This window comes from Monodon monoceros, unplaced genomic scaffold, assembly GCF_005190385.1.
Source record: "Monodon monoceros isolate NGI ecotype Baffin Bay Population unplaced genomic scaffold, NGI_Narwhal_1 Super_Scaffold_12, whole genome shotgun sequence".
Taxonomy (NCBI): domain Eukaryota; kingdom Metazoa; phylum Chordata; class Mammalia; order Artiodactyla; family Monodontidae; genus Monodon; species Monodon monoceros.
In genome coordinates this window covers 152,384,253-152,409,613 of record NW_021703768.1, presented here as the reverse complement: position 1 = coordinate 152,409,613, position 25,361 = coordinate 152,384,253, and the positions used below count along the sequence as shown (strand labels likewise).

Here is a 25,361-nt window from a genome sequence, read left to right as displayed (position 1 = left end):
ACTGATGAGGATAAAACATACTATGTCCCCCTTGCCTGGGGGACCCCTGGACCTGGAGAGGGTGGCTAACCTGGCAGCCAGGCTGTGCCGGTACAGGCTTGGTGGGCTGTCCTCCATGTCAGCATCAGTCTCCATGACATGCAGGGCCGTGGTGGACGCCTGCAAGAAGCTGCCCTCCTCTGAGCTCTGAGAGCCACAGGAAACCACGCAGTCCTCCTCTTCCTGGCAGGAATGGCACAAATGGCCAGGGTCAGAGGCCCCTGTGCCCCCTTAGCCCCACGCCTGCACTCAGGACTGCTGGAGTTCCTCACCCTTCAAGTGCTGTGCTCAAGGGCACCAAGGACTAAAGGAGCAGGCAAATTCTCTCCACAGCCCTCCCAGGTGCCCCATCTAAGGAGGAGGTAGGCACAACAAGAGCATCCTCACTCCAGAGCCCCGGCTGCTCCACAGCCTCAAGAACCAGCACTAGTGCTTCCCACCCTCTTCCTGGGCAGAAGTGGACCCAAGTGCTGGTCTCCAGCCCCTGAGGCTGGGGCAGCAGGCAGCTCCCTGCTCCCTCCTCCAGGTCCCAGGGCACTTGCTGAGGCCCTGAGCTGCCCTGAGCCAGCCTTGAGCTGCCTTTGTTCCCCACCCCTGTGGGGGAGATACAAGTCAAAGGCAGGTGAAGGGGGCAGAGGGACAGAGAGGGAGGTAGAGGAACACATCACTATTCTGCTGGCAGACAGGGCTCCTTGTAGGCTCCCTGAGGACCAGCCTGGGGCTCTTCATGGGCAAAGTTGGGCTCTGACCATCCATGTGATGGTCCCTGGGTTGGAGCCAGAGGTTGCTGTAGCAGGACAGGGAGAGTGGGGGCTCACCTGATGACCCCTGCCCTGAAGCAGGTCCCCCAGGATCTCCACCAGATCTGAGAATGCAGGCCTCTCTTTGGGGTCTCCGGCCCAGCAGCTCAGCATGATGCGGCGTCTGCAGGTACAGCCGGATGCTGGATTGTGTTCTGAGCGCACCCCTCACCCTACCCCAGCAAACCCCAAGCCCCCTGCCGAACGATCCCTCACACCTGCTCTGCCTCCCTCCCTCCCCAGGGCCTAGGTAGGGCTGTCCCTCCTGCCTGCAGGGAGGAGAGTTGTCAATGGACCAGTGGTGGAGTGAGAGACTGTGTCTGCAGGCCTCCACCCCCACCCCTGTGACTGAACAACCTCCCACCTCCCACCCTTGCCTGCATACCGCCCTTCCCGTGCCCGTACACAACCCCTCTTCCCCTTTCCTAATGCCCGCCCACCCCTCTGGCCCCCCAGTGCCTCACGGCTTCCCAAGAGACTCACATGGCAGGAGTGGCCAGCTCTGGGGCCCTCATCCGGGTGCCTTCTTTCAGCCGTTGGCAGAACTCCTCATTGATCTGCACCCCAGGGTATGGGGAGGCCCCTGAGGGCAGGAACAGGATGGGTGGGTGTGTGGGGAGCAGGCTACTACTGTTCAGCCCAGACCCCAAATCGCCTCTGTCCTGGTCCTCCATGGCAGAGGCCTGCTGCTCCCCTCCCCCACTGCTAGTTCTTCACCTGGTTAAGAGGACGGTGGCACCCGCTTGCTAGAGCTGCCATGAGCATCACTGCTTATCACAGGCACATTAGCGAAAACATGTCCCATCCTGGGATCATCAGGGTCAGTAGAGCTTTGACGAGCCAGTTGAGCTGCCCTGTCACGATGACCCCTCTTAGGAGAAGCTTTCTCTAATTCTTCCTTAAGTCCTGTGGCTGTACCAGCAAACAGGACCTAACCCTGCCTAGCTCCCTCCTTGCCTCTACTGACCACGGGAAAAACAGCTCCTGCAAGCCATACAGCAGTGGAACAACCCTTTTAAGACAAGAGTCAGACTGCTCTATCCCTCCTTCAAAACCCTGCATGGCTCCCAGTAGACTTAAATTTCAGGTCCTCATCCCAGCGGGTCTGCAGAGGCTGCATGAGCCACCTCTCCTAGCTCTCACTGCATCTCCCGATGCCACCTGCTTACACCATGTCCACCTCCAACACGCGGGGACCATGGCCATGGCTAACCCCTCACCCTGGACTGCTATCCTCCCAGGCCCACCTGCCTCTACTCCACCCACCTTCATCAGCCTGGGCCCTCCTGGCCCCTCTGGCTCACACACAGTGCTGTCCTTCCTGCGCTCTTCCATGCTCTTTTATTTTTAGTAACAGCATCAGTCACGGCTGCCATTCAGTGTTTTCACTTTCCCACTTGTTTACTGCCTCACCCCTACCCTGGTGCGGGGGGGCTTCACCTTGGTCCCAGCAGGGCCCAGGTTCCCATGTGAGGTTCTTGCAGGTGTGGTCATTGAGTGAGCACCTGTCTCCTCCCAGCTGCTCCCAGCCCTGCCAAAGCAGGAGCAGCATCCCTAATGGCAGGTGAGGAAGGGGCTCAGCCAGGGAGGGAGAGATCTGGGGGAACTCGTATGGTGTTACCGTCTGTGACCTGTGTTGACCCCAGGGGCTGCTGAGTGAACACAGGGTTCTGCCCTGGCATAGGCTGGAGGTGAAGGGGAGAGGCAGGGGGCTCTCCAACCACCTGCCTCAGAATGACCTGGGCTGCTCGCTCCAGGTGTGCACCTCTGGGCTGCGCAGCCCCCTGTGCAGAGGGGCTGGTGGAGTGACCTGGAACCTGTGATCCTGCCTCCCCCCTCCCCTGCACCCTGCCCTGCACTCACCCAGGGAGAAGATCTCCCAGAGCAGCACCCCAAAGGACCACACATCGCTCTGTGTGGTGTACACCTTGTCGAAGATGCTCTCGGGGGCCATCCACTTCAGGGGCAGTCGGGCCTGGGGGAGGAACATGTGTCCCCAGTGGGGGAGGGAAGAGAGGGAAGAGAGGGAAGAGGCCAAACCCTTGGGCAGCCCTCCTCCTGCCCCCAGTCTCCCCAGGACTCTGTGGAGTCACATCCCAAGAAAGTCTTTTTGGTTACATCCACCTTGTGTGTATTCAGATGGCTCTTGCAATTTGCCCTGTTCCCCCTCCCCCATGTTGCAGGTAGGATGCAGAGGCCTTCATTCCTCCCTTGAAGGCTTCTGCCCTGCTACTGTTCTCCTGGGTCCATCTGGGCCCCTCTCTTCCTCTGTGCTCTCCCATGGAAGACTTGCAGCCCTCCTCCAGCTCTAGACCCTTCGGCCCAGCATCCTGAGGAACACCTGTATCCCTGCACACCCTCACCAGCTCCACCTTTCTCCACTCACTTGGTCCCCAAGCTGGAAGCATGGCATCATTCCTGACCCCTCCTCCTGTGGCTTCTGATGTGCTTTTCCTCCTATGGCTTCTACCTGGGAGCCCTGAGGGCCATGGCCCTTCCAGAATTGCCTCTGCCTCCACCCCAGCACCCCCACTCCCCTCTCCTCACAGCCTGCGGGGGGGGGGGGCTTCTGGACCACACACCTGACTCTTACCTCCACACCCCTGCCAGTTAGAATGAAGGACAAAAGCCTTCACGGTGGGCCTCTCATAGCCTGGACCCATTTTGCCTGTTGACCTCCCTCTAAGCCTCTTCCTTCTTCCCCTGGGGCAAAACCCTAATCAGCTATGGATGCTCAGATGCCTGCCTCTGAGCACCACCAATGAGACACAAGTTGCACCTAGCACCCATGTACTTTGCTGTGACCCTGCTACACCAGGTCTGTCCACCTCCAAGACAGACACCATGTAGGGTCCACCTCTGCATGTCCAGCCCCTAGTAGGCAGGCATGGGGAGTCAGTGCCCACCTAATGGACCAAGGTACGGGGCCAAACACAAGCCAGTTGGAGCGCTGTGGTCCCTGTTTGTCAGCTCCTGTCTCCACTCACCTGCTCCAGGTGCCTCAGCAAGGTCACCAGAACCCCTGTAGGCGCAGGCCCTCAGACCTTCCACGTGGATGGCAGTGAGTCCACCACACTGCTCCACGGCCCCCAACCCCCATCCTTCCTCTGTGGTCTGCACTCACACTGCCCTTGCGCACGTAGTCAGGGTCTTTGTAGATGTCCCGGGCCAGGCCGAAGTCACAGATCTTCACCACATCACTTTCTGACAGCAAGATGTTCCGAGCAGCCAGGTCTCTGTGGATGCACTAGGGGTGCAATGAGGTGCAATGCAGTGATCAGTGCAGGCCCCTGGGGCCACACGCACACCTAGAGCTCCAGGGTGCCCCACCTGAGCCCTGCTCTTTGAGAACAGATTTCTGTGTGCCCCCAGGACTTGCCATGGAGAGAGCTTGTGGAACCGTGCGGACAGCAGAAGAGGCTATGCAGCGGGACAGACTGATTCTATATCTAGCTCTGCCTCTGACTAGCTGGAGACCTTGGGAAGTCAATTCCACCCTTTGGGCTCAGTTTATAACTCTGCGAAGTGGGAGAGATGCGCCTTGATCATAGCTGTGCTGTGGGGTGAGCTGGGACCAAGCTTGACATGCTGGTGAGTTTTGGCCTTTCTCCCCTCTGAAGAGCCTGCCGGGGCAGTCACCTTGCGAGAGGCCAGGAACTCCATCCCTCGGGCCACCTGGAAGCTGTAGCAGACAAGGTCTTCCATGGTCAGTGGGCTCAGCCACAGGTCCTCAGCTGCACAAAGAAGCGAGGCTGGCTCAGGAGGGTCCTTATCCATGGCTCCCATCTTCCACCCAGCCCCAAAGGGAGCATTTGTTCACTGAACCTGGCTGCATCCCTCCTGGCCAGGCATAACAAGCATGTTGGCCCCCTCTCCTGCCCCTCAGCTTCCATTCTCTCTGTGACACCCACTAACCACTTTCCAGAGCAATGAATACTGTTGCCACACTCGACCTCTGTTCCTGCTACTTCTGCCTGGACTGCTCCCCACCATGTTTGCAGGGCAAACTCCTGTTCATGTCTAGATGTCCAAATCAAACATCAAAAGTCTCTGTGAAAACTGTTCCTGAGGTGTCCTCCCTTCCTAAGGCAGAGTGCATTACATGCTCTCCCACATAAGTCTCTCCAGGAGGGCCCCAGGCTGGCTTATCCCAGGGTCCCTGATCATGAGGTATGAGTGTGCCAGCCAACTCAGGCAAGGGGAAGCCAGACTCTTACCTTCTTGGACCGGAGGGGCTCGTCCTGCTCCACCCTTGCCCATCAGGAGCCTTGTGAGGAGGGCCCTGTCGCTGCTCCCTGGCCTCCTCCAGTCAGCCTTGGCACCCTCCACCATGGAGCAGAAGCGCCTTCGCTGCTCAAGGGACTTCTCCTGTGATGCACAAAGCAGGTCCAAGGGGGAGGAGGCTGGCCATCTACTGCAAAAGCACTCCCCACACCTTCTCCCCAGCCTATCTAAGAGCCTTGCTTGCTCACCAGCAGAGCTCTGGCCCCTGGTGGGGCGCCTACCTACCGCGTAGGGGTTGAAGACCTCCCGCTTGGCACGCAAGAAGTTGGAGAGGTTGCCGTACTTGCAAAACTCCACGATCACCATGAGGGGGCCTGGGGCAGGGCAGGAGCCAGGAGCTTGGTGACTGAGGGTACGCTGGAGGGCAAGCACCACAGCCACGGCCCTGCCCCAAAGCCCTCCTGCGCCCCTCCTCATCCCCGCCCATTCCCAGCGCAGCTGGCCCTTCGCACCTACAAAGACAGAGCACCCTGGGGGACTCACCCTCCCGCCAGGGCACCCGAGCTCTTTACCGTTGGGCTTGGTGCACGCCCCCAGGAGGTTGACCACGTTGAGGTGGTTACCGATGTGGATTAGGATTTTGAGCTCTGACATCAGGGCACGGTGCTCGCTGGCTGTGGCGCCCTCTGGAGGGAACATGGGGGCTTTGCGTGGTGCCCAGCCCACCACCCAGCCCCTGCACGACCCTCTTTCTGCACCACTAGCTTAGCTGAGGCATGGCCAGTGCTCTTGCTGGTGTGGGCGCAGCGCATCCCACCTGCCTCTCTGAGGCAAAGGGTTTAGGTGGAACTGGTAAGTATTACTCAGAGATGAGCCCCAGGCTCAGCTCTAATTCCCATGGACTCCCTGTAGAACCTAGGGTAAGAATCTGTTCTGAACCTCAGTTTCCCCTCCTGTACCACAGACCCACCAGCCCACCCAGAGCTGCTGATCCTCACCAGCTCAGCCACCCCTTCTACCAGCTGACCCCACACCTTTCAGCATTTTCACGGCCACAGTGTCACAGCTGCTGCCCTTGTTGATGCCAAAGGCCGAGGCTTCCACCACCTTCCCAAAGGCCCCATGGCCGAGGACTCTCCCTGTGGGGGCAGGGAGCCGGTTCCAGGTGAGCTGTATGGGGGTGAGGGTGGAGAGGATTGGGCAGAAGGGACAACCCCTGTGGAGGGCCAGGAAGGAAGGCCCAGGAGGCGGAGGAAAGTTCGGCTCCCCTCTGCCAAACAGGAAGTGCATGGGGAGTGGGAGTGGGAAGAGAGGGAGAGGAGAGGCAGACAGGAAGGCCTGCATCCTCTCCCAGCAGGTGTGATGGGCCCACCCTGCTTAGAGCAGCAGGAAGTGACCTCGGGGGCCTGGGAATTGAGAGCCCCAATCATTGTTCTGGGGATGCATGCCTAGATGGACAGGTCGGGCCAGGTGGGGGCTAGGTGGGACTTTCTGGCATGAGTTCTGAGAATGGAGGGATTTCAAGGCTCTAGCCTGCCCAGCCCCATAGCAGCTGAAGCTGTCTCTGCCCAGCAGTACAGGGTGGGTGAAGTAGGCTGGGTGCGGGGTCTCACCGAGGTGCAGCCGTTCCCTGGGGAACTCCCACTGACTGGCATCATAGGACAGGTATTCACACTGCTCCTCCAAAGGCACTTCCCCAGGGTCCATGATGATGGACAAGTAGCCGGTCTTGATGTCTGCATGGGTTGGCTGGGGGTGTGGATGGGGACAGCTCATTGACTTGGCCATACCACCCTGGCTTGGGTAAAACTTTGCCTGGGACAGATGGGAGCTCCTTAGGGACTTTCAGTATAGGAGGGGACAGATGGACAGACAACCTCTGGTCCTGTAAGAGCCCAGCATGGAGGGGACAGGGAGGCCTCCCAGGATACAAGGCTTCCACGTGGAACAATATTCCTTAACTTAAGGGCTAGCCAGGGTGGAGAGAGACCCCATGAGGAGCTGGGGAGACACTCAGCTGGGGGAGGAGTGCTCACCCTCCTCATGTTACAGAAGATGAGGAGGAGGAGGACCCAGAAGAAGACGGCGATGACCCCGGTGCCAATAAGGATCACGATCTCCATGTTGCCTTTATCCTCGGAGCCTGAGTGGGCAGAAAGAGGCTAGTGTGTGCGTGTTGTGAGGAGGGAGAGGGTGCACCTTGCGGGAAGTGCCCCTTCTGGTGGGCACAACTAGCAGTGAGGTGGCCACGAGAAGACGGCGCCAAGGGCAGGCAGAGGGTGGGTGGAGGGGCGTGAAGGGGAGGCCGGACCTTCCACGGCCACGCTGGCGGAGGAGTTGACGCAGCCCTTGGCGTTGCACACACTGCACAGATAGCGCCCAGCATCCTCCTCACGTACGCGCTGGATGCTCAGCCTCTGGTTCGAGTCCGCCAGGTCGATTCCTGCAGCGAGTTGGGGTGCAGGTTCGAGTTCAGGTAGGTCTGGGGCCTGGCTTCACCAGCTTCCGGACCCCCTCCCTCCTTTACCCACGTCCATCCCCCTACCGGACTCTTCCTCCAGCGGCCTCTCATCTTTGTACCACACGATGCTGGGCATGTGCGCCCCGGCCACCGGGCACCTCATCTCCAAGGAATCGCTCACATTCACCAGGAGGTCGGTCAAGTTCTGCGTGAGCCGCGGGACTTCCAGGGCTGGGGGCGGGGTGGAGACGGAGCTAATTGGAGCTTCAGAAAGCGGGAGGGCCCTCCAGGAAGGGGCCCTCCAGGGCTGGGAACTCTCGAAGCTGAAGGGTCAGGATTTGAGTTCGGGGGTGGGCCGGGCTGCGCACCTCCACAGAAGGGCTGGGGAGGGTGACGCTCTTGCAGGCTCCGGCTCGGTAATGGACCCCCCAGGCGCATGCTGGGCTGGGGGTGAAGGCTCCTTGGGAAGCGCCGCCCTGCCCTGCCCTCAGGCCCTGCCTGCCTCACCCTGCACTGACAGGTACTTCTTGTGGCAGTGCTTGTCGTGGCTGCGCCGGTCCTGCACCTCGCACACGTAGTCGCCTTCGTGTTCTGGTGCCACGCTGGGGATGGTCAGGCTGAGCGTGGCGTGGCGCGCCCCGGGCGCCGCCTCCTCCAGACTGGCGGCCAGCGGCGTGGCGAATAGGTGCACGTTCTTACAGTCGAGCAGCAGTGGGTTCCCGTGAGCGTCATGCAACGTGGACAGGTTGAGGCGGTACCAGCGCAAATGCTGATAAGTGTAGTTGTCAGCCCGGCAGCTCAGGCGCACGGCCTGTCCCTCTAGAGGATCTTCTGATGGCTCCGATTCTATGCTGAAGCCATCGGGGATGGCTGGGGAGGGAGGAGGAACTACTATGAAGCTGTGTCACAGTGTTGGCTCACTTACCCCCTGCCCAGGGGCTCTCTCTCCCTTTTTCATTGGCCTTTGGACTCACTCAGCTCTCAACTAAGGGTGTACATCACATGTATCTGGGGCAAGGGACACCACTCTGGAGCCCTCTTCTCCCTCTCACTTACAAGAGACTAGCTCTCTGAAGTCATTTCCACCAGGGTCTCCTCCGGCCTTGCCTCCTTCTAGCTTTTTCCTAGACAAGCCCCAACTGGCTGCTGCCCCTACCTCTCCCAGGATCCCAGATCATCATTGAGTTCCTTGCTACCAGGCTCAGCAGGGGCCTAAGTCCCCATTCTCCCTCACTGCTGACCACACTCCCCACCACTGTCCTCTCCTTGAAACAATCTGGTTTCATTAGCTTTTGGCAATGCCTCCCAATTTCCTTTTGTCCCTCTGGCCATTCATTGTCAAGCTCCTACGGGCTCCTCTCCCCTCCAAAGTGTTCTCTTTGGATCCATCTTTCTTCCACATGCCCTCGTCTACACCTCTGGGCCCAGTGACTGTCCTTCCATGATCTTTTTAGCTTTTCTGAGGTCACTAACAAGTTTGAAAATCTGAGGAAACTATGGACCTTCCCCCCAGGGCAAAACGCACATAGGAACCAGCTGCTGTGCAGGATCCAGGGCTTAGGAAGGGGGTGGGAGGGAAGTGGAGTTAGGCAGGGCTGTGGGGAACGAGAGGGCACCCGTAGGGGAGGCACTCCAGGTCTGGGGGCAGACGGTGCCAATCCATCCCAGTGGATTACCACCCCAGTCCATATGCCTATGACCTCCAAATCTATCCTTCCTGCCCAGACCCAGGGGCGCAGTGGACCCTGGATATCTCTCCTGGGTGCCTCAAGGTCACCAGAACTCAATGGGCCCCAATCTAGGCATATCATCTTCTCCCAGGCCTGTTCTCCTCCTGTGTCCACCTGGTTCCTGACCTCCATCCAGGCCTGCCCAAGTCACTCACTGGTCACGTAGAAGTAGATGAGCCGCTCATCCTGGCCCACTTTGTTGAAGACCACACACTTGTACATGGCAGACACATTGGCATCCTGGATCACCAGCTTGCTCACCGTCTGGACAGGACATGTGTCAGGCATAAGGATCCATTTCCTGCATGAGTTCCCCTACCCCAACCTCCTTTTCTGCATGGAGGTTGCTGTGCCCACCAGAGTAATGGGGAAAACTGAGGCTCTGAGCTGGAGATGACCAAAGCTCAGAGACAGTACCAGGAATGGTGAGGCAGAGAAAAGGTGGTGAGACCCTTGGGCAGCAGCAAGAGGTGGCTCCCCAGAAAACCCAAGGAACAGCACTATGGACAGTTGGCCTCAACTGTGGCTGAGGTCAGAGGGCAGCATTAGGCAGGACCAGAGAGACCTCTGGCTGTGGATGGGCTCAGGCTGTGGCCATATCGAGGAGGGGACAGGGGCCTGGTAGCACTGGGATGGTCCAAGCCAGAGTTAGGATTCATGCTCTGGTCACATCAAGGGTCAGCCTGTGGTCCAAGGGGAGAAGCTGGTCACTGTGTGAGATCCTTGTGATGTGCCCATGAATGCCCCAGGGCTTTTGTGATGTGCCCACAAGTGCCCTGGGTAGTGGCAAGGGGAGGGGCTGGGTTCCAGGGCTCCAGAAGGACTCTGGCCTGGGGGAGTAGGAAGCTTGGAAGCAGAGGAGGAGAGAGGGCCATAGGCCCTGCCTACCATCCAAAGACCCCACCCCCCCCACCCCAAGCCGGGCACTTCCTGGCCAGCCTGGAACAGGAAGAGGCTCTGGAGGTGTGTAGGAAAACAGGAAGTGACTGTAGGAAGTGGGTGCCTTTGTTCAGTCCTTCCCCTGCCTGGCCTTTTCTAGGCATTGCCCCCAGCCTGAGCCAGCAGCTCAGCAGCCTTTGGTAAGGATGGAGCCGGCCCCCAGCCCCAACCCTCCTAGCCCTGGGTGGCTTGGGCCCATGGCCTTGAATCTCAGCTTCCCTGTCTAGGAAGCAGTTGGAGGTTTGGCCCCCACAGTCTACATGCAGGCAGGGAAACTGATGCCCAGAGACACTGCAGAAAGGTTACTGACTCTCAGCTACTATCGCAAGAGTTCTGCAAGCCCAGTGGAAACCTAGAAGGCCAGGAGAGGGCCCCACCCCACCTCCTTTCTTCTTCTCCCCCAGCCACTCAGTGGCCTGGTTGGCCCATACCTTATTTTTGCCCTCCACAAACTCAGTCCAGGTGTCCAGGCTCTCAATGGGGTTCACAGCATCCTGCATGGTCACCTCCCTCCAGTCCTGGCACTGTGGCATTTGGTCTCGCTGCTGCCGCCGCTGGCTGCCAAAGACAAGAAGGGGCAAGGGCAGGTCAGGGATACAGGCAGAGAGGGCCCACACTGGGGGTAGGGTCAAGCTTTTCTCCTACTCAGATTCATCTCACATCATGGTGGGTAAGGCTGGCCCTTGGGCTGAAGTGAGGTGGGGGGGCTTTGTTCCTGGGACACTGTTCAGGGCCTGGCGACCCATCCTGCATGAGCTGCCAGAGACAGCCTTCCCCAGTAAGCCAGGACCTGCGCCTGCAGAGCACCACAAGCCCGTGGCTCTGTGGTTATCCTCTAGTCTGCTGTGCCTCCTGCTTCTACCTGCATGTGTCCCTTCCTGCAAAGTCCACCCAGATCTCCTAGGGCAGCAAAGTCACCAATCCTGTTACAGGAAGCCCTCTCCCTCCCTACCCCTTCTAGAGCTGCAGCCCCTCCCTGGGCTGGCTGTGCATCCCAGCACCTTTGGTCTCCTGCTGGGATGGGGGTCTGGGGGGAAGGGGTGGCCCAAGGGAGGCTCTTGTCTGTCCCTAATGGAGCAGAGTTGGCCCCAGGGTTCTGTAATCATGCAGAGCATAACGGTAGAGCGTAAGAGGGAAGCACATTTGGAGGTGCCAGGGACCTGCAACCTCGTGGTCTAGAAGAATCTCTTATGAGCCTTGAATGTTGTGGACTGGCCACCCTGACTGAACCTTCCTAACTGATCATGCCAGGGCCACAGCCCCTTTGCCGGTATAAGCCACCCTGTCTCCCTTGGGTTCCCAGCTCCTGTCTCTCCCTAGCCTGTGACCCTGCACCCTGCCCATTAGGATCTCTTGCTAAAAGGCAAATGTGACTAGTTACTCCCCTGCTCAACACCATTCACTGGTTCTCTAGTGCCTTCCAGACCACTGACCACCTTGGCCCCTCCATTCCAGGTCCTTGTTTGTCCAAGTTTTCTCTGTTCTCCCAGACTGTCCTGTTGGAGCCCAGTCAGGTAGGGCAGTGTGGCCCAGCAGTGGGGCAAGATCTGCTGCTTATTTTTCCATGACTTCAGGAAAGGTACATCCCTTCTCTGACCTTACTTTTCTCCTCTCTAAGGGATCATGGTGAGCGCTGCACAGATGAGCTGATGAGCATTGGACATACTTAGTGTGCCTTGGGGCTTGGTACAAGTCTCACAAAACTAGCCTAGGTCTGCCTGTTTCGTGAGAGGTGTCCTCCCTGGTGCCCAGAGGTCCTCTCCAGATATGCAATTGTGTGTCAGGAGGGCTTTGCTTTCAAGGGAGGTGGGTGGGTTGGACCATCCCCAGTGTCCAGCCCGGCCTGACTGATATAAGCGAGCCTTGCTCAGGCGAGGTGAGGTCAGGGATTGGCTACAATCCCTGAATCGCGATAGGGTTCGGGTTTAGAGCAGGGGTCTGGGGAGGGCTGTGGACAGTAAGTGGGGGTTATGACTGAGGTTGGAGATTGGGCTGGGAAGTAAGGGGAGACAGGGTGGAGCCACACTTACAGGCTGCGCTGGGTGAAGGTCTTGCAGGGCGTCCACGGCCGCCAGTGCCACTGGATGCTGAGAGGAGGGGGCACTCCATAGGCAGTACAGGTGAGGGCCTGGCGACTATGGCGGGAGTAGATGCTGGGGGAGGAGGCTTCCTTCTCGTGGATGTGAGGAGGCACTGGGGACACAGGCAGACAGCCAATCAGTCAGCCTCCCCCACCACACCCGCCTATCCACCATCTCCTCTCCTGTCCTGCCCACACATACCATTTACCACCAGCTCCAGGCTGATGTTGCGCCTCAGGCCGGCCGCGGAGTTCCACAGGGCGAGGGTGTAGATGCCCGCACTGGCTTCTGTCACCTCCTTGAGCACCAGAACGTGTGGACTATGGCGCCCTGACACTGCCTTTCTGTCCTTGTACCTGGACCAGGAAGGGAGTTCAGGGGGCTTTGCGGACACCACCCTGGCCCTGTCCTGGCACTCCTTCCATGAAGCACCCCAGCCCCTACAACTGAGATATACTGTCAGGAGGCAGGAGTGGCCAGGAGCAAGAGGCCCCTCCTGTACCAGACCAGGCTGCTGGGAAGAGCAGTAGGGGTGCGGGCTGCGGCAGCTGACTCTGGACTGGGGAACAGATGGCCTAAATGCTATGGGGATGGTCTCCGGGCTCAACCTACCGGGTCTCACAACACCTATAGGCTCAGGGACGACTGCAGTCCCCAGGGGGCCTTGTCTGTCTCTCATAGGCTTCACCGGTGTGTGCTGTGAAGGGGTGGAGGTGCAGTCCCCAAGGGGCACAGCTCCTTACCACATGGGGGTCCAGGAGCCCTGACCCTGGCTCTGCCCTTTTAGGAGCTCTCCAGATATGGGGACTTCTTGTTGCCCTGCCCCCTCCCCAGGGCTATGCAACTCACTGTCCTGCCTTGCTTGGATGCTAGACACCTGCAAGTCTCCCTCTCTCCTACATTCATGTCACCCCCTCGTCAGAGAAGCTGTGTGAACCGGGAGCCGGCCCTCGGGCCTGTGCCTGCTCATCTGCACGCTGGTGTTCACACGTATGTCTGTTAACTGTCCGTCTCCCCTACTGAGCTGCACCGGGACTGTCACCTCACTGCCATATCCCCTACACGCACAGCAGCGCCCAGCACAAGTAGGTGCTCGACGCACATGTGAATGAATAAATAAACTCACATCCCAAAGGAGACTCCTCCCCAGTACTGCAGGCAGTGCTCCTGCAACCCAAGCTCTGGACTCTGCCTGGAAGCTGCCCTCCCTTAGGCAGGTGCCTTACCCTGGTTTACTAAGCCAGAGGATCACTAGGAGAAGCACAGCCCTCGGGGCAGAGAGTAACAGTGAGGGGGATGCGGGGGTCTGACCCTCAGCTGCAACACCACAGCCCAGTCAGAAGAGACGTGACTTGCCAGGAGTCACACAACAGGGCAGAGCAGGACCAAGGCTGCGAGGCCTGCTGGTCTCTGGTGCAGAATCCTGGTTGCCACCTGCCGCATTTGTGATCCAAGGTGAACTGCTTCACTGACCCAAGCCCCTGTGTCCTCATCTGAAAACCAGGGAAACCAAATGAACCTTCTTGCAGGTGTCATCAGGCCTACCCAAGATATGGCCTTTAGGGTCAGCCCAATGCCGGACACACAGAGGCTGCTTTGGGAACCAGGACCAGCCTGTCTGTCTGTCCACTAGATATCCATCCATTCACTTACTCATAATCATCACACGATTACCTGGAAGAGTTGGCCCCTGTGGAGCTATGGTCACCGTTAGTGCCCTGGGGCAGGTGTCTCAGTGAACAGTGGGCCCAGCTGAGCACTTCTTGGAGGAAGGTATTGGCCAAATGAGAAAAGAAAGGCCAGATGTGGTGGGAATGGTGAGAGGCAGTCAGCTGCCAGAGGATCAGGCCTGGGCCAGATCTCTGATGCAACAGAGCTGGCCACCCTCCTAGACAGGGTCAGTACTACTGGCCTTGGAGGGCAGGGTACTGGGCCCTAGGCATCTCCAAGAGACTGCACCTGTGAGGGAGGCTCCAGACTGCATCAGCGCCCTTCCGGACCCTGTCTCAAGGGTCCCGGTCCTGCATCAGATGCCCCTGATGGACCCCAAAGCCTGTGGCCTCAGAGGTAGGGTCACAGAAGGCGCAGGCCCAGGGCATCTGGGGGCTCTCCCAGGAGAAGCCTGTTTCCAGCCTATGGCCAATGAAGTGGGATGCTGGCTGAGAATGTCTGGGCTTCTGCTTGCCCAGCTCCAGGCTTTCAGCAAATGTCATCCTGCCTGGTGGGAGGTGCTCCTGGCTGGGAAGGCAAGGCTCCTCTGGCCAACTGTGAAAGAATGGAGCAGACTCCTCCCAGGAGGCTCAGGGCTTGGGCAGGAATGCCATTCCCCTTTCCTGGCCTGTTTTCCTCATGTGTACGATAAGGGTCAGGCTAGAGTGTGACCTCCCAGGGTCAGGCCAAGTGGACTGCTCAGATGGCCGAAGGGTGCATGGTGGGGTGCTATGCCTTCCTGAGCTCTCTGGGAGATCTCCGGGAGTGCCCGGTGAGGGTGAAGCCACCAGTGAGGGACCCCTCACTGACACTTGGCATACCCTGCAAGGGAGACCATACTCTCAGGTCACACATCAGAACTGGGGATCTGGAGCCTGAAGGCCTTCCGGAAGTTCTAGCTCACTGCCACACAGATCAGCCCAGGGCCCAGCACCATAATAATTTGTGAAACCCCTGTGACATCTCCAAAATTCTGGTTAGAAGGATCCTGGGTGTGGCAACCTGTTTGGAGAGGGGCCTAGGAAACCTGAAGTCATCCCTCTATGACACCCTCCAGCGGGGGCCCTCAGAGAGGCTGAGTGGGTGCAGGAAACAGTTAGATAAAGCCCTATGCTGTGCCCACACACACCCACACATAACAGGAGACCGGTATTTACACTCTTTCACAGTTTAGCGGCAATTCAGGCCAAACTTTCCTCTAGCCAAAATATCGCATTATGTGCATATTCCTTAGAATCTTCATAAGGGTTCCCTGCCCAGGGTGCAGGCCCTGATAGCGGGGACAGTTCCCCATCCAAGTCTCAAGGAGTAGGCCGTGATGGGGAGAATGCTGCCCTTCCCTCCCTGTGGTTCTTTTCTGCATTGGACCTGGTGGGTAGTGAGGGGCAGGAGCGAGGGAGGTACCATTGGAACTCCGGCGGGGGGTATGCTGCCAGCTTCACGGGCAGTTTCACCAGCTCGTCTCCTGCCGTGGCCTCCAGGATGGGACCCTTGAGCCACTCGACGCTGATGAAGGGCTTTTCTGCCAGACGGGAGGCATCAGGGTAAAGCTGGGGCCAGCATCGCTGACCCACCACCACCCAGGGATTCACAGCCACCCCCAGTGGCCAGATGTCCTGCTTTCTGGGGTGTGGGAACCGGGCAGTCCGTCCACTCACGGCCCTCCCTTCCCTCTGGCTGGACGCCACACTGCTCAGGTGCACCATGACCTATGACCCTGGGCCCACACTGCACAAGAACCCTTGTTCCCCAGGCTTGACAACTGACCTAGCCCAGGCCATGCTGGGCACAATGACCTGACAGGCCGTACCATGCACAATGACCTCAGTGCTCTCCTGGAATTGCTGGATGCCATTGTTGGCCAGACACACATATGGGCCCAAGTCGTGCTGGCTGACGTTGTGGATGGTGAGGATGCTGGAGAGCTCTGTGTGAGTCTGCTGGGATCGCCGCTCCGGCACCCACTTACCCCGCTCTGCCTGCCCAGGACCAGGGGAAGCATAGGGTCAGAGCAGGCTGGCTCTGAGAGAACTAACCCCCATAGGCACACACCCCAGCCCAGCCAGCAATAGCTCCAGAAGCCTTGGACCCAGACCCAGAGTTTTCCTCAGGATAGGAAAACTTCTGTATCAGACAGGGGCTCCTGGGGCAGGACTGAGTCTGCACCTCTTCTACACAGAGGTAAGTGTGTGCCTGACCAGGGTGAGTGTGGGTAGTGATGGGGATTCCTGGGGATGATTCAGTCACAGCCCCTGGCAGGGCTGCTGACCTCACCTGCTTCCCTGGATAGTCCCAGTCGAAGGTGACACCCGAATTGAACTCAGCCCACACAGTGCAGTTCAGGACCAGCTTTTCCCCAACCAGCAGCTCCAGTGATTTCTTGGGGAACAGCTGGATGTCATAGAGCTCATTTCCTGGTGACACACACACAGTGACCCCCATGTCCCTCATAGGACAACGTGCACAGAGTACAGGGCACCCACTGAGACCAGCCAAACCATGGCACCTACAGCTTCATTACTGTGAAATGGGGGGTCCCTGTCCTCTTCCTGCAGTTCTCCTCCCAGGACATAGGGAGTGGTTGCTGGGGGAGGGCCCTACAGCCCTAGGCAGCCCCTACCTGTGATATGCACGAGGAAGGGGTTGGATAGGAAGGCCTGGCCGCCCCAAGTGGTCTCACACTGCAGGTACAGGGCATCGCGCAGCAGGGGAGTGGGCACACGCATGCCCCGGCGGTCGTCCCACACCACCTCCTGCCCATCAGGCCACAGTGCTGAGCTTTGCTGTAGAGACATGGTGGCTGTCAGCGCCCAGCTGCCCCCTTCCTCTTGGCCAGAGAAGCAGCAGTTTCCCAGGGACAGGACTGGAGGGCCAGATCCAGGGTGGGTGTTGGCGTGGGGTTGTACCGAGCGCAGCGTGACGTTGAGGCCGGGGATGGACACCAGGCAGGGCACCCACATGGAGTCCTTCCTGTTGACCAGGAGTGTGTTCGGCTTGTTGATGAATGGCTGCTCCAAGTCTGAGGAGAGGGGGCATGTTGTGGGAGGGGAAGGTGGGGCTCAGGGGGGGTCTCTGCCCAGGTCTGAGGCTGCAGGGCAGCCCCATGGGGTTCAAAGGCTGGGGGTGGGGGTGCAGGTGCCAGCCACCCCTCCAGGACCCAGGACCCTGCCTGTGGCTCCTGAGTGGCCACATGGGTGAGTGCTGGACCCCTCTCACCTCTCACAAATACGTAGGTGCTGGCTGCAGTGGTGCCCTCAATGCGAGCCTTGATATACTTGTAGTAGCAGCGGTAGCTGCCCGTGTCATTGGCGTGGGCCTGCTGCAGCAGCAGAACCTTGCAGTAGGGCCGGGCATCTGTGCCCTCACAGTCTCGCACGATCCCCATGTCCTCGCCGTCCTTCTCCCCTGTGACTGGTGCATCCTGAGCCCCTGGCCAGGCCCACTCCAGGGGGTGCTGCCCCCTGGCAGAGGATGCAGGACATCAAGAGGGGCCCAGGCTGCAGCCCTGGGGGACAGTCCCTGTGGAACCTCCTCAGGAGCCAAGCCTGGCCCATAGCTTATCTCACCCAGAGGTCAGGGCAGACCAGCATTTGGGCACATACCATGAACCTGGGGCAGGGTGCTCCCTGAGACCCTTGGGGCCTCTGCCTGGCTCCTGGGCCTGCATGTGGCAGGCTGTCCTGCAGAGAAGCCTGAGCCTCAGATTATAGCTGGGGCTGCAGGGAAGATAACAGGTCTGGGGTCTGTGTGGGTGGGCCTGGGGCCAGTGAAGGGTGGCTGAGGGTGGGTGCAGGCAACCTGGGGTCCATGCAGGATGACCTGGGCATGGGCATGGGGTGGCTTGGGGTCAGTGTGGGGTGACCCAAGGGTGGATGCAGGGTGACTGATCTGTGGTCCATATGAAATTAAGAGGGGTGGGTATGGGTGAAATGGGGGTGGGTGCAGGGTGCCTGTGTCTGCAGAGCAGGGGATGGTCTATGCCTCCAGGCACCTACAACTCAAGCCACTTGGAAGCAACCCTAAGCCTCGAGGCCTCTGCCCTGGGGAGAGGCTGCCTTCTGGGTGCTCCGCCACCATCTGCTTGGCCTTCTGTAGTCTCCTTGGCCTGCCAGGTAGGAGGGACCCAGTCCCCTGCCCTCCTGGCTGAGGGCTGAATACCTGCAGGAGATGGACAGGCTGTCACTGGAGTCGATGACGTGTGTCTCCTCCGTGATGTTCAGGGTTGGGGGGGTCATGGAGTAGCCACTCGCCAGGCCTGGGGTGTGAGATAGGGTTAGCATGGGACTGGGTCATGAGTTCACATGATGACATCCATCCGGTGCTGATGGGCCCCTCCCCGGGCAGGGGCTGCCTAGGCTCTCAGCCCTGAGCAGTACCTATAAGGCCCCAAGACAACTGGTAACCTCCACCTCAGGTTGCCCCCTGGCTGCAGACTGGGCCGAGCCCCAAGTGAGCCCTGATTGAGCCCTGGACTGAACCTCTAGCCCCGCATGAGCAGAGCTGTCAAGGTGAAGTCAATAGGGGAGACCACAGGCCTCATCCTACATTGGGTGAGGCCTGGAGCACATCTCCTCGGCATTGCGACCCCCACATTTCTGCCTGAAGGCTCCTCCCCCCAGATGCACAGCTACTGTTTGTGAGGGAGACCTGCACAGTGCAGACCGCCAAACATGCCCAGAACTCAGGCCTCGGTTTCTCCCTGGAATTCTGCCTGTGACCTCGCCCTCTCCCATGTCCCATTGAGTCCAGCTCACATGTCCTTGGTTCCATCAGTTTCTCTTCACCCCCAAGGCGCCCTCTGGCTGCCCCAGCTCTCCTCTCCCTGCTCTCCCTGTCTCAGCCCCCCATTCCTCCAAAAGGGCTAATCCCCAAACAGATAACTGCCTCGCCTGGTTAAACACCCTCCTGCGGCCCTCCAGGACCTTGGCCCTGCTGCCCACGCAGCTCCTTACTCCCCATCCTCCTCCCAGCAGGATAGTGTGTGTAGTGTTTGCATGTGTGTGTGCACATGCACACGTGTGTGTTGTCTCTGTGTGTGCATAGATCTGTGTTTATAGGACTGATATGTGAGTGTTGTGTGTGACTTTTGTGTGTGTGTCATTGACATGTCTGCGTGTGCACGCATGTGAATTTGTGTGTGTGTGTGTGTGTGTGTGTGTGTGTGATCCTGGGGGAGGGTGGGAGCAGGCCCCAGGGGAGGTCTGGACCTGGAACTCTAGCAGATGCATCCTGCCAGGACCATCCTGAGACAACAGGAAGAGAGGACTGTGTGGCCGGAGGCCCAGGGCTGCGTCCTGTCCCTCCCCCAAGTCCCTGTCCTCCTGGGGGGCACAGCCCACTATCCTGCCCCAGCCCCCAGTCCTACAGGTTCAGCGCCTCTGCCCTTTCTAGCCCAGCTCCCTGAGGCTTGGGGTCTTGCCCTGGCAGCTAATTGTGGGAGGCAGAGGCTGGGGGAATCCCCACCATACTTGGTTCTACACCACCCTGACCCCAAGCTGCCCTAGGAAGAGGCACCAGGACGGCACACTCTGCACCCCAAGGTCTCATTTCAGCATCACCTGGACAAGTTGGCTGCCAGGGCCTGGCTGGCCTCTCCCTCTGTGCCTCCTGCTGGCCAAACTTTTCTAGGTACCCCACCACCGTAGGTCAGAGGCAGAAGGCCCTCATCCAGCATCTAATCCCACTAGTATCTAGTACAGCCAGGGAAATTGAGACCCTCCAGCTGGACTACACCACAGCCCTAAGAAGGCAGCCCTTCCATCTAGCCAGATGCTGTGAACACTGAAGTCTCTCCTTAACTCGAATCCAGTGCACCCACTCCTGGCACTCAGGACAGTGGCCCCACCCTGGGGCCCCGAGATGGGAAAGTAGCCCTGGGCTCTGCCACCAGGTCCACTCCTCCCCAGGGTGGTACCAGTCCCCGCATCACACCTCCCCACCATGAACCCCCAGGGCTGCTGGGGTGGAGGAGCCCCACAGTGGGTGGGCTCTGCTCTGGTGTTGAGGGGTCAGGAAGGAATCTGAGGCTGACACCACTAAGATGGGCTTTGAAAGAGAAGTCGGATTTTCCAGGCAGTGGAAAGTGAATAAAGCCATGCCAGGCAAACTGGCCTCTGAGCTACATAAGTGGGGGGAGAGGGGAATGATGGACTTGGGTTTGGACTTGTGAGGGGATGAAAGAACTCGCTGTCCCTGTGGACCAGTCAGGAGTCGGGCCTGAGGCTGGCATGTGGGCACCAGAGGAGAGGTGCAGCGGCCAGGACCCACCTGCCCTGGGTTATGTATGCCTGCATGGTGAGGCCTGCAGCATTGCCCTGGGGCCCCTGGGGAGGCCAAGCAAGGGTCCCCTTCTCTGGGGTGCTCCTCCAGGGCACACACCTGTCACCCTGGCAACAGAGCTATGGCATTTGTCAGCCCAGCTTCCTTGTGCAACTCCTCTTTGCTTCTAAGATAAAGTGGGGGACCCCAGCCCTCTCCCTTCTGCCTACTCCCCTTCTCTCCAGCTTCAATTCCTGACACATCTGAGAGGGACAGACCTCTCACCATTGTCCCAAAGTGCCAGGCTTTTCATATCTTGAAGTCTCTGTCTGCTAATTTTTTTTGCCCTGGACATTTGTACTTCCTTCCCTCCTGTGGAGCTCCCTCTTTAGGGTCTAGTTCATGAGTCCCTTCTCTATGGGGCAGTCACTGTTACTCAGGCAGTGTTGGCCTCCTAGGCTCATGGTGTTAGAACACTTATTGGACTGAACTGTGGTTTTCTGGTCACACCTGAACAGAGGCTGTATGTTATTCATCTTTCTAACCTTAATACAAAAGAGGTGAACACCAAAGATTGAGGGTATGGATAGAAGGATGGTAGGATGGAAGATGGATGATCAGATGAATAAATGGATGGATATGTGGGAGGGTGGGTGGGTTGAGTGGATGGATGGGGGATGGAGCCTATAGGAGCTTCCTCCCTAGAGGCCACCATACCACCAAAGGAAGCATCTCCATCAGTGTGCTAAACGGGAAGATCCATAGTGTTTGCCAACCATCTCACCCATCTGAGAGAGCCTTTCCTTTGTTGCCACATGCCCTGAATTTCCCCAGTGCTTCTCTTTCTTCAGTCACTTCCACTGGACCCTGTGTGATCAGTAGTCTTCACTGCAGACATCACTGTCCTCCTCCATCCTTCCTGCCTTAACTGAAACCTGGCTTCCTGAGGACACCACTGCCCCTGGGGTGATTATTGCTCCCCTTGCACACATCAGAGAACTCCTTGCGGTCACTTCCCCTTTTCCAGCAGCACCACCACTCCCCACTAAAGCTGCCATCAGCTGCTGTCCTGGTCACTTCCCCTCATTCTCTGCTCTGGGCTCTTCAGGCCCCTCCACCCCAACTCAGGCCATTCCTCATAGCTTCGACATCCACACGGGTGAGTCACCAGCACCCTGGCCTTTGCAGTCCTCATCTCCATTGTCCTCCCTCCTCCCTTCAGCCCCTCACTTCCTGGGCATACCCTGGACTTGGTCCCCACCAGAATCTGTGCCATCACTGAGTGCCTATCTTCTTACACTTCTCTCTTTGCCTCCTCTGCCTCCTGCCAGGTGCTACTGTCTCACCACTGCTAAGCTCTTCAACCTCATCAAAACTCTGAGGCCAAGGACCCCTCTGCATTGCTACCTCCTCCTGGCCTCACCTCTCTTTTGGCACTGCATGTCCCATGGCCCATCATTCTGAATGCTCCCTTGCCCCTGCTCTCCACCACAACCCTGCAGCACCCATGTCCCTCAGTGGCTCGGCTTGCAGCACAAAGCCAGAGCCCCATGCTGCTGCCTCTCCTTTCTTTTCCTTTTGGCAGACCCTAAATGACCCCCGGGCTGCAGTTCAGGGGGTTCCCTTCTCTCTCACTCTCAGCACTAATGAAGTAGAGCCATCAGATGGAGACACCTCATCTTCCCACATCTAAATCCCACACCCTTGCCCTAGGCCCTGGAAACTCTCTGACATTCCTGCTCCCAAGGCAAAGCCCTCCATCGAGCTAGGGATCCCAACCCCCCAGATCTGACCACTGTGGATAATTTCTTTCTTTCCTGATTACCACTTTTTCTCTATGGAATCATCCCGCATCTTATAAACAAACAAAAACTCTTCAATTCCTTGATCCTATATTCCCTTCCTCTTTTCTATTCCCATTCCTAGCAAAAGCTCTGCTCGCTGACTCCTTGCTCTCACATTTGCTCATCTTCCCACGGGGTGCAGCCCCCTCCCCTGCTTCATGGAGCCACTGGTCAAGGTATCCTGTGACCTCCATGCTGCTGTGGGAGGCCCTCCAGGGCAGGGAGCAGAGCTGTTCCCTCTTCTGCTAGCTTCTGTGAGCTCACTCTCCCCTCGTCCTCCGTCCCCTCTGTCCAACACCAAGTGCTGCAGCTCCTCACTTTCTCTTCTCTACCAGTCTCTCTCCTAAGCGTCCATATACTTGCGAAATCTCTACCTCTAGCCCAGACCCCTTTGCTCAACTCCAGCCTTAAGTATCCAGCTGCCACTTCACTTGGTCATCCCACAGACACCTTGAGTTCCACATTTCTGTTGCTGAACTGCAGACTCACATCCTCTCCACCCCTGCCAAAGCTATCTCCTTGATAGCTCCCATCTCCCCAAATGGGAGCTCCTGTGGATGCCCACCTCTCCCACCCCGGCCCATCCACCCACCACCAAAGCATCCCAGAGCCAGCCCCCACTCTCCTGCTGGAGCCTAACCAACTGCACTCGCCCCCACAGTAGCCCCTGGCCCACTCTTGCCCTCCTCCAATCTTTCACACAGTTGACAGTGATAGTTTAATAACGCAAAGGAGACAAATCATGCTCCTGCTTAAATTTCATCAGTGACTTTCCACTACACTTTAAAGAAAATCCAAACTTCTGACCGTGGCCTGGCCCCCGCTCCCGCCTCCACACCCTCTTGGTCCACTCTCACGTCCTATTCTTGTCCTCCAGCCACCATGGCCTCCAGGCTGTTCTATGACATGGAATGCTCCTTCCTACCCCAGGGCCTTTACACACACCTCTCCTCCTGATTTGTCTCCTCTCACATGCCTTGAACAGCTGGCTTTTTATCATCTTCAGGCCTCAGCTAGACGTGACCTCCTCACCCCCTCCAAAACCTAAGTCCTCCTTTAAGCTCCACCTTAACCTCCTGGTTGCTTATTTCATTCTTCTTATCACAATATGTAATTTTGTTATTTACTTTTTTATTTAAGTTATGTTTTTTCATTTCCTCTACTAGACAGTTTCAATGGGGTTAGGACCCAAACAGTCCTCTTTTCTACCCCATTCCATGCCTAGCACTGACAGAGAGTCAAGGCTCCATAGATCCTTGTTGAATGAATAAATGAATGGACAGATGGACGAATGGATGGATGGATGGATGAGTGGGCGAATGAAAGGTTGAGTGGATGGATGGATGGGTGGAAAGATGGTTAGCTGAATGGACAGACGGATGGATGGATGGATGGATGGAAAGGTGGAAAAAAGAAAGAATGGCTAGATGGAAGGACAGATGGACAGATAGATGGATGGACAGGCAGATGGATAGATGGATGAATGGATGGATGGATGGAAGAATGGGTGGATGGAAGGAGGGATGAATGGCTGACTGGTTGGCTAAACAAACCTCTGAGGTCTTTCTTTGGGTTGGAACTTTGTCAAACCTTGTTGTTCCTTTGGAAAAGATGTTTCTGGATTTAAAGGCCAGGCTCCCTGGTGACCATCTGTACCCCAGGCTCCTCAGCAGCTGGGGCAGATTCAGGCCTGGTTTGCCATGCCCAGAGGCTCTGTGCTGCCCAGCCCCCACCTGAAACCCCAAAGAAGGCGCATCCTTCCTGCCTGGCTGTTGTCTGTCCCCGCTGTCCTTCCCTTCCCGAAGCAGGAAGCACTGTCATCCTGGCTTCTGCTGCACTCCCCCTGCCTTCCTGTTCCTGACCCAGGAACTGGCTTCTTCCTTCCCCTGGCCAGCAGCCCTGGCCCCCTAGCCTGAGCAGAGCAATCCGGGCAGGCGCCAGGCCGAGGTCAGGGAGGCCAGAGAGCATACCTCCTCTTCTCTGTGCTGTCAGCAGCCTTGGGCAGTGGGACCCTGGGGTCAGCCACAGGCGCTGGCTGTGGAAGCAGCACACCAGGATCCTGGGTGAGGGGCAGGCAGGAGGGGTGGGAAGTCCTGTGGGTTAGGCACTGAACCACAGCCCAGCAGTCACTGCCTCATTTGATCCTCACGTAGCCTGGGAGGGAGGGAGGGATCACGAGTCCAGTCAGCAATGAGGAAACTGAGGCTCCAGGCTCCACATCAGTGATAACCAGCAGCTGTGCAGGAGCCCAAGTCTGGCCAAGTCCAGGCCCATCCCTGCCTGGGACTCAGCCCTCACATCTCTCCATCTCCTTCTCTCCCACTGTCACCCCGAGTGCCAGTCTCCCTACCTCTCTGCTCCCTAGCAGTCTCCTTCCTGGCCTCCAATTTGTCGCTCAGCCCAGCGGACACCTTCACTGGCTCCTTGTGGCCCTCTGGAGCTGTGAATGCCCTTGGCCCGGCCTCCAGGGTGATGCCCTGCCCAACAGGCCACCCCTTCTAACCAGCTTCACCTCCCAATTCTTCTGCCACACAGTCAAGACACCAGCCACACCCAGTATCCACCTGCTGAGCACACCAGGCCCTCACCCACCACACGCGGAACGTTTGTACCTTTGTGTGGCTCCTGGGGGCCAGGATGTCATTGGCCCATGGCTCTGTCCTCAGGTTCAGCGCAACCAACCCAGGGATGATGTCAGGATGGTGTGTAAGCTCAGGGGTGCCCCTACATACTCTGGCAGAGTGTAGCAGTAGTGGTTTTTGCATTTGCAATTCCTTATTTCAAGGAAATGTCATGGTCACCTGGTGGGTGACAGGCGCTGTACTGCAGTCCTGCTAGTCTGGTCCACACTCTCCTTAGCATTTGTGCCCTGGAGGACAGAGGCAGCCAGGGCCAGGCCCATGGCTGCAAACTGAAGGCAAGCTGAGGGGAAAGCATTGGGGGCAGGTGAGGCCAGGTTGGGGTCTCCATGCATCAGTCCCAGGGCTGGGCCGAGTTGGGGAGCCGGCTCTAAGGCCCTCTCCCTTCATTCTTGGGGTCAGGCTTGTGCATAGACCTTGGAAGAAGGCTCAGGGGTGTTCTGTCTTGGAGTCCCCCCAACCACCACCTGGATGGCAGCCTCTGTGCCTCCAGAGGTCAAGGGTGAGGTCAATAGTCCATCAGTCCTCCTGCCTCCCACCCTGCAGGACTGAAAGGGCTGAGATGGGAGGGGCTGTACCTAGAGAGAGTGCCCGAAGCCCCGTGAGCCCAGCTGCACACCCTACAATGTCATTCTG

At 58.1% G+C, this 25,361-nt stretch overlaps 1 protein-coding gene across 7 annotated transcripts in view; it reads right to left on the bottom strand.

Moving 5' to 3' along the window:
* The window catches only part of FLT4 (fms related tyrosine kinase 4), a 40,441-nt gene that overhangs the window by 7,985 nt on the left and 7,095 nt on the right, over nucleotides 1-25,361 (bottom strand). For 2 of the 7 annotated variants that reach the window (XM_029217978.1, XM_029217979.1), the window contains exons 1-26: nucleotides 18,143-18,326; nucleotides 17,201-17,445; nucleotides 16,891-17,003; nucleotides 16,605-16,767; nucleotides 16,259-16,398; nucleotides 15,795-15,963; nucleotides 15,389-15,506; nucleotides 12,476-12,630; nucleotides 12,224-12,386; nucleotides 10,625-10,751; nucleotides 9,410-9,518; nucleotides 8,032-8,394; nucleotides 7,609-7,755; nucleotides 7,375-7,506; nucleotides 7,100-7,206; nucleotides 6,677-6,812; nucleotides 6,098-6,202; nucleotides 5,636-5,749; nucleotides 5,349-5,437; nucleotides 5,057-5,207; nucleotides 4,479-4,573; nucleotides 3,964-4,086; nucleotides 2,703-2,814; nucleotides 1,323-1,422; nucleotides 858-963; nucleotides 71-222 (exon numbers count right to left, since the gene is read on the bottom strand). In XM_029217978.1, the coding sequence (XP_029073811.1) occupies nucleotides 71-222; nucleotides 858-963; nucleotides 1,323-1,422; nucleotides 2,703-2,814; nucleotides 3,964-4,086; nucleotides 4,479-4,573; nucleotides 5,057-5,207; nucleotides 5,349-5,437; nucleotides 5,636-5,749; nucleotides 6,098-6,202; nucleotides 6,677-6,812; nucleotides 7,100-7,206; nucleotides 7,375-7,506; nucleotides 7,609-7,755; nucleotides 8,032-8,394; nucleotides 9,410-9,518; nucleotides 10,625-10,751; nucleotides 12,224-12,386; nucleotides 12,476-12,630; nucleotides 15,389-15,506; nucleotides 15,795-15,963; nucleotides 16,259-16,398; nucleotides 16,605-16,767; nucleotides 16,891-17,003; nucleotides 17,201-17,445; nucleotides 18,143-18,264 (3,656 nt within the window). In that variant the 5' untranslated portion in view covers nucleotides 18,265-18,326. Of the gene's footprint in view, nucleotides 1-70; nucleotides 223-857; nucleotides 964-1,322; nucleotides 1,423-2,702; nucleotides 2,815-3,963; nucleotides 4,087-4,478; nucleotides 4,574-5,056; nucleotides 5,208-5,348; nucleotides 5,438-5,635; nucleotides 5,750-6,097; nucleotides 6,203-6,676; nucleotides 6,813-7,099; nucleotides 7,207-7,374; nucleotides 7,507-7,608; nucleotides 7,756-8,031; nucleotides 8,395-9,409; nucleotides 9,519-10,624; nucleotides 10,752-12,223; nucleotides 12,387-12,475; nucleotides 12,721-15,388; nucleotides 15,507-15,794; nucleotides 15,964-16,258; nucleotides 16,399-16,604; nucleotides 17,004-17,200; nucleotides 17,446-18,142; nucleotides 18,327-25,361 lie in introns of those variants that run through there. The other 5 variants (XM_029217974.1, XM_029217975.1, XM_029217980.1 and 2 more) reach the window with 4 other exon arrangements.